Source organism: Stenella coeruleoalba (assembly GCF_951394435.1).
Source record: "Stenella coeruleoalba genome assembly, chromosome: 14".
NCBI lineage: Eukaryota > Metazoa > Chordata > Mammalia > Artiodactyla > Delphinidae > Stenella > Stenella coeruleoalba.
Genome location: NC_137160.1, coordinates 26563037 through 26570914, shown reverse-complemented (window position 1 = coordinate 26570914; position 7878 = coordinate 26563037). Strand labels below are relative to the sequence as shown.

Sequence of the window (7878 nt, the reverse complement as noted above, 5' to 3'; positions counted from 1 at the left end):
CTCCCTGATTCTGACTCCAGTCAGTTTTATCAGCAGAGCAAACCCCTACCAGACTAGCCCCACTCAGGAATATCACTGGCCCATCTCTGGAGATGAGCTAATAGCAGTGGTAACAAGCACCCCACTATTACTACCTACCAGTTGCAGTGTTTTGAGTTCTGGCCCCTAATAACATCTTCACATCTCACATCCTGTGTATTCTGCCCTTCTCTTTCCATTGCCACAGCTCCTCATTGGATCCAAAACTTAGGATGGGGTACCTGAGCTTCTTGAACAGTCTTCCCTGCGCTTAGGCTCCTCCACATCTCCTTACGGGGTTGGAAACAGCTAGAAACATCTCATTCAGAAACCCACAATCTGAGGCATCTACTTTCAACTCCTGGTAAATTTTGAAGGCTTCCACTAAGTAATGCCACCCCTCCCCCTGCTTAGAATTTTCCTATGGTCACCTTTTGTTGTCTCCCTTGCCTTGTTTTCTTCATCCCTGCAAGGCAGACTCCTCCACAGAAGAAAACACTTCCAGGAAAAGGGACATTTGGGCTAAATAGTCCAAAGTATTTCACCCTTTTAAACAAAAACATTTGGGGTTTTGATTGTTTTGAATAGAATATTCTCAAATGCCTCTTAAAATATCATTTTATGGAAAATGTAGTCAAACTGAATGAGTTTAAAAGAAACAAAAAGACATTTCATCTTAGTAGAAGCTCAGCTGAAACTTCTTCATGGTCACTAGGTAGTACCCTGTGAGCACTGCCGATATGCAGGCATGGAGGTCTCTAAGCTCAATGGCCTAGACTGCTGTGCTGTTCAATTTCCAACATCTGCCGTCTGTGCTTTTGGGTTATTTTGTCAGGCTGTCAGCTGACATTTCTTATAGCTGTTAGTCCATTTGCTTGCGGCCTTTGCCACCCTTTCTGATTTCATAAAATCTCAAGTGGATGGAACCTCAATAATAGCTAATTTGCTGTGGTTGGAAAGCAGGTTAAGTGTGCACTATATGTGTACCTAAGAATGAACAGGCAGAGGGGCAGAGGAGGGCTCCCGTGGACAGCATGCTTTGTGACAATAGGGTTGGGCCCTTTTAGCTTACTGCTCTGGAGTTCCTGATTCCGTTCAGGTAAGTGTGGTTGGCCATCCCTCCCAGCACATACCGGTAACCTTCCACTTCCAAAACCCACCTCCACATCCTCCCTCCATTCCTTTTAAGAATCTCCAAGTTCATCTTTGTACATTCAGTCACACAGTCCATCCTTCTCTTCTCATTCCTTGGAAAGTTTGTCTACAAATGATCACGCACATATGCTTTTAGGTCATGCCTTTATTTTGGTGGCTTCTTATCAGTTTTATACATTATCTAATGACTTCCTGCTTTGGATGAAATGAAATATAGCCTTTTCAGCCCTTTGCCCCATCCCTACCACACACGTCTTTCCCTAATCATCCCCAAACAGTTTTACTACAGTTTTAGGTTAACTCAATAATCAATATTTTTATGATATTGTTCACTGTACATTGTTTAATGAAGAGCCAACTAGTGGATTAGGATTACATTTCCTTGTTGAGTTTTGTCTTTCTTGGAATTAATAACTGCCTCATTTTTTTCCTTTGCTTAATTTTCTAAGTACTTATTCTTAATTTTTTGGGCAACATTTTCATATCTGTCCGATATCCATCAGTATTGTCTTCTAAATGGCCAAACATATCAGATTAACTTTCAACTCCATTCCCACGCTCTCTGGTCCTGGTTGTAAAGGGGAAGGGGACCAGACAATGGCTGTAGAACAGGCAGAGATTTCCCTAATCCCGTTTTCAGCCCTGCCTCTCAGCCTGGCCCACCACCATGTCCAGTTTCTCCAAGGCCTGAACGTTCATAGTTCCATTTCTCCAGAGCGTAACCCACCCCCCCCCCCCACCCTCTCCTGCCTGGCTGCTCAGGGTTTCTGGGGCTCCAGCCACTTTCCCAGCTTTGAACCAATTCCTTGCTTCTCAACCTTGCCTCACACCTCACGACCACTCTACCCAGTGTCTCCAAGCCTTGAGTCTTTGAGGTGATAATCTACAGGATGAATCTTGGTTTTTTTCCTTTGCGTTGATTTTAGTTATCAACACTCCATCATCTTCTTTCCATCTCCCGAATTACTGAAGCCTGTCATCCACTGCTGTCTCCTCTACCATTCTCTTGTGGGTTGTCCTTGTTGGTTTATAACATCTTTATTCCTTTCCTCTTCTTTTAGTGGGGCTTTGAGAGAGATCAACTAATACATGACTAATCTACTGTTTAGAGTCTCTGGTTATTTTTTTAAAAGTAGACTAAAAGTATATCTAAGTTTATAGGGATATAGGAGATTGGCCCGTTAGTTGTTGGAGGAAATTTGAACCTAATTCCACATGTGGTATTTTCTTCTAAAGCAGAGGTCATAACTCAAATGCTATAGGAACTTGGAATATAGTTACACATGGGTAAAGGAAGACAAGGAAGAGGTGGGGGACTGTGGCGAACTGGAGAGGCCAGAACTAGCTGAAGATAGCTCAGTTTCCCAACTAGAAGATACGTGTCTAGGAGTTGGAGCTACGTTCTGCTGTCTTCCTTAGTGATTTACTCCCAAGGGCATTTAAAAATATTTGGGAGACTTCCCTGGTGGCGCAGTGGTTAAGAATCTGCCTGCCAATGCAGGGGACACAGGTTCAAGCCCTGGTCCGGGAAGATCCCACGTGCCGTGGAGCAACTAAGCCCGTGAGCCACAACTACTGAGCCCGGGCACCACAGCTACTGAAGCCCGTGCGTCTAAAGCCCGTGCTCTGCGACAAGAGGAGCCACTGCAATGAGAAGCCCGCGCACCAAAACGAAGAGTAGCCCCCGCTTGCCGCAACTAGAGAAAAGCCCGTGCGCAGCAACGAAGACCCAACACAGCCAAAGATAAATACATAAATAATTTAAAATAAAATATTTGGTTTTCTCAGGCACATCAGCCAGTGAAACAAACAGGCATTGAGATGTGTATGACATTAAACACAGGAAAAAGATATCAAAATCTGTTTCATCTTAACAGATGCGGTTTGAATTATGATAAACGATTTCTGGTGCGGTGGCACCTCGCCTCTCAAGGACAGCAGCATGCTTTGGGTAGTAGGTCTTGATGGCTGGTGTAACACAAAGTCAGCTCAGCAAAGGCCCTGTGCATTTACGCGGGAAAGGCCTTTTTGACTTATGTCAAAGAAACTCAATAACGCAAACATGGCTCTATGCAAACAACTGCTAACAGGACGAAGTACTCTGCTGCCCAAGGCAAGTGTTTTAATGAAATAGATTAGTGCAGTTTTAAAAATTCTTTATTATAGGTGCCCAAGGACTTCAGTTTCATATAACATGAACCACCACCGATCCAAAACCAACTGAACATAGTGCGGTTGTGTTTTGACTTTCCTGTCCAACTCACTCCTGTAATTTTTCAGTGTGGGGTTAAGAGTGAGGTGATGACAGTCACTCCAGGGCAGTTTCTGATACCCACAACCGCAGGTGTTTGATGGAACCGTCACCAGGGAGGTGGGCCAGCCCCCTTCTCCTTTCCAGGCATTACAATCCGCTCCTCTCGGGTAGAGTGGTGGGTAGGTAGAGCCACTGCAGAACTAGCTGATTCTGGACGTGTGAGAGTGAAGTGGGTGCAACAACCTTGTCTCCCCACCAGACTGGTCCTTCGCCCTCTTCCACGCCCAGCTCACAGGAGATGCCCAATAACCGCCTCCTGACAATGGGCATTCTCTAATGCCCTTTCAAGTCCTAAGATGTCACTTGGTCCCTTTTCTGGCACCAACACTATCCTTGGGGTCAGCACCACAAGACAGCCCCTGAAATGTAATGGCTGGAAAATAAAGTCCTTTACGTACTTCGGTTATTCAGTCTCCTCCATGAAGCCCAAGGCAAACCAACCAGCTGAGCTGGGGATGTTTACAGTAACCTCGACCTAAACCAAGATTTCTATTTATCCTCACGAACTTCATACCGTGGACAGGTCAGTTAGAAAGTCCTATATAATGTTTATTATGTAAATAAAATAGCCAAGATTTTAATGGCCTAGAGGGCCAAGCGAGAATGGAGGAAAGTAGAGCAGCCGTTTCTCTTGGCTGGCTCGTTACACGCAGCGGGATTACCCCCTCCTGCCACTTGCCCATCAGTGATGTCTACAGCTTGGCTTTAGCTCTAACGTGTCTCCAGAGCATCAGAGCCATTATTTAAGTGCCTAACGGGCCTCCCCTATGAGCAGCAAGTCTAAAATGAAACATTTTCTCCTCCCTACCCATAGCTATACCCTCTAGCGTTCAATTCCTATAATATTTACAGCTAATTTTGAGTTGTCTGGTGACGGCCTGAGTGCCCATCTGTGTTGTAGCACAGAGTCCTGTCTGGTGGGGAGAAGAGACGTTTGAAGACCTAAGTACAATCTAACAACTGCTCCATGGCACGAAGGAGGGAACACTTCACTCCATCCTGTGGTCAGGACGTCACAGAGAAGGGAGACACAGAGTCTGCACACTGCCTTAGGTATTCTCCTTAGCTCCTCACCTAGTAAGGGCCCTCCAGGCAAAATCCTTCTCTTCAATGTTTATTTCCTAGCAGGCACTTCGCACACAGCAGCTAGCAAACCCTTGATAACGCCTGGGCCAAGGAATCAGTGACCCAGGTGCTGGGGAACAGGCCACTGGTGAACACGCCCAGCAGCCCCTCTTGCCTGCACGCTGGGCTTTTCTGTGTGGCTCCGGCCTGAAGGAATTTAAATGTCTCTCTTTTTTAATTCTCAGGAAGACTTTCCCCACTGAACTGACGGTAGAGATGAATTCTACCAACCTTTTCCGGATTGTTAAATGCAGATACTCCTGCTACATCTGTGTCATCACCGCAAACATGCAACACTTAACATTCGTCCGATTCTATTTAAAGTCCTTGATATACGGGTTGTGCATTTAACCCTCACAACAAACCTACGTGGTGGTGTATCTCCACTTTACAGAGAAGGCAAAGGATGCAGGAGTGGCTAGGGGAGTTGCCCCAGGTCACCGAAGGGAAGTGCTGGCCGGGCTCCCTGCTCTGTGCCCCAGTCACTGCACTCCTCCTCCTGATCTGGGGTGGTGCCCTAGCACATCTGTCTTCTGCACTCTAGGATCGTAAGGACTAGGTTGGGGCATCTGCAAAAACAAGAAAAGTGTTCACCAAACGACCAGAAGGAGAGGAAGCGGCCATTTATTTAGCTTTACTCCCTCCCATCCAAGACCAAGCTGATCTCTAAACAAGCATCAAAACCCAGAGCTCATTAACACTGCTGTGCGCTTCAGTAAGGTGAGCACCACGATAATGGACAATTACAAGCTAATAATCCAGTGCCCAAGAGCCCAGTAAAACAATTGCAAAGGCCCAGGATCAGCACAGTATGCAAATGCACTAAGAAAATCATTACCTATTTAGTCCCCTTCATTTTGGTGGGTTTAACATGAGAAGAAGAATCCATGCTGCAAGACGAGATTTCATTTTACAGCCCTAGTAACCAAGTACATAAAAGCTTGAATCTGTCCCAATAGCTTCTGAAAGATTTTTCCCATAGTGTCAGAGGCAAAAATAATGAAATCTTGCAAATGTACAGTTAATAGGACCCGGGTGGACACTAGCCTCAAAAATGCATGGTCTATAAGACATTAAAGGCTTGATTTTAGTTTCTGCACTGTTCCTGTTAATAACAATGTCTAATTAAAACATCTGTAAAATACTGATAGTTTTAATTTTACATAAAATTTCCAAAACAACTGTTACACAGTATAATAGGTATCTGCAATGAATAGGTTATTAATGGAAATATTATTTTAAATTAAAACCAGGTTCTAAATTTAAATTACTCATCTCTGGCTAACGAAGAGAAAAAGAAGTCACCCGTGCTGGGAATAATACAGTAGCTAATCTAGTTTTCAACATCTGTTAAAGCAAATTCACTCCTTCACTTGGGCTAAAGGACATTTTATTCTGCTTCTTCTGCCCTGTACCCTACTTGGCACTTCTGATGGATTTCACAGTTGAACTCAATATTAAAACTACAGCCTAATGCACTTTAATGCAATACTTTATAACTTAAAAAACACCATTCAACTTTATTCAGAGTCTGAACCCCTCCAATTTACCAGCGAGGAGACAACAGAGAACAGGCTCCCTGCAGGAGACTCTTCCCCAGCGCTGCTAACCTGATGAATATTTTAAAAGGAATGGCACAAAATCTCAGCTTTCCCTTTCTTTGGATCTCATCTTCTTTTACGGAAAAAAAACAAAAGGGATTAGCCAGGCTTGGTGTCTGGCTGCAGTTCAATACCTTTCTTTCTAATTACTGCCCAACAAAAGAGGGTTAAATGGTGACCAGGGCTGAGTGGTCTCTGTCTGTCATTAAGTGGCACTGGCATTAAGTTGTTGAGGGATTCTTTCCAGACAATGAAAAGCTGCGTTTCAAGTTGCTTCTGATTCACATAATGGTTCACAGTAGATGCTGCAGAATGTGGTCCACGGCATGAGGGAAGCTGTCACAAGTTAAGTAAGGAGGTGGATTAATTTTTTCTTCGTCTGCTGCTCGATATTTCCCTGAAATGAAAGTAAAGCCAGTGACAAAGCTAGAGAGAGGCATGGACACATATACACTACCAAATGTAAGGTAGATAGCTAATGGGAAGCAGCCGCATAGCACAGGGAGATCAGCTTGGTGCTGTGTGACCACCTAGAGGGGTGGGATAGGGAAGGTGGGAGGGAGGGAGATGCAAGAGGGAAGAGATATGGGAACATATGTATATGTATAACTGATTCACTTTGTTATAAAGCAGAAACTAACACACCATTGTAAAGCAATTATACTCCAATAAAGATATAAAAAAATAACAATAATAAACTACAAAAAAAAAAAAAAAAGAAAGTAAAGCCAGTGAACAAAGGCTACTGGTAGAACACCAGATTAATCACGCCCCATGAGCACCCGGGACACCAGAGACCACCCTTATAATGATGAGAGAATCAAGGTCTCCACAGCTCCCAAAGCACCTTTTATCCAGGCTTCAGGAATGCCATGAGGCAATTCAAAGCAAGGTCATATTCAGCATTTCCCAGGCCCTCTGGTCTTTCATGATGGACAGTCACAGGTACTGGGTCACCTGAGAGCTAAGGGTGCCTTCGAATCTCCTCAGCTGCTGAAATCATTTTCTTCCCCCAGCAGCCCTACAGATAGGGATGGTGAATAAATCAGTGCTTTTAAATGAAAGCCCAGACCCCACAGGGCAGAGGCCTTGTCAGCTTCAGAGGGTGACTGGAAACAGCATGAGCTGCTGCCGAACAGGAGCCCTGTGAGCGAGCAAATGAGGGCGCCCGGGGGTGGGAGGGGAGGAGAGATGGGTGCTCACAGTGCTCACAGGCAGGCCGGCAGGACAGGCTGCCCGGCAGGGCACTGACGGGTGGGCCTGCTGCCGAACTTTCCCTGGACCCTGCAATTCAAGGCCCACAACTGAACAGTGCAGCACGGTCACAGACTCTTACAAATGTAAGTCAGACCATGCATGGCCCCTGTTTAAACACCCTTAATGTGTTCCAATGCCCTTCAGAAAGAACCCTGTATCTCTGTTGTTGCCTACCAGGCCCCTCAGTCACCAGGCCCAGTACCCCTCACCTTAGCACGTGCTTCTCTCACCAGCTGCAGTCCTGTGCTGGACACACCTGCCACTCCCTTTGCCTGGAACATTCTTCTCAACGACAACCTCCTTCAGGCTTCGGGTCAGTCCCACCTTCCCATCCAAATGAGATCCCCTCCCTGTTATTCTCTCTCTCTCTCTCCCCTGTTCTTTGTCTCCACAATATTTATAACAATT

General features: G+C 45.3%; 1 protein-coding gene across 1 annotated transcript in view; it reads right to left on the bottom strand.

The window, feature by feature from the left end:
• Positions 1-3312: 3312 nt before the first annotated feature.
• Positions 3313-7878, bottom strand: part of HDHD2 (haloacid dehalogenase like hydrolase domain containing 2) — a 40559-nt gene continuing 35993 nt past the window's right edge. Inside the window, exon 7 of the mRNA XM_079942244.1 lies at positions 3313-6610. Within this exon, the coding sequence (XP_079798370.1) occupies positions 6507-6610 (104 nt within the window). The 3' untranslated portion in view covers positions 3313-6506. The remainder of the gene's footprint in view (positions 6611-7878) is intronic.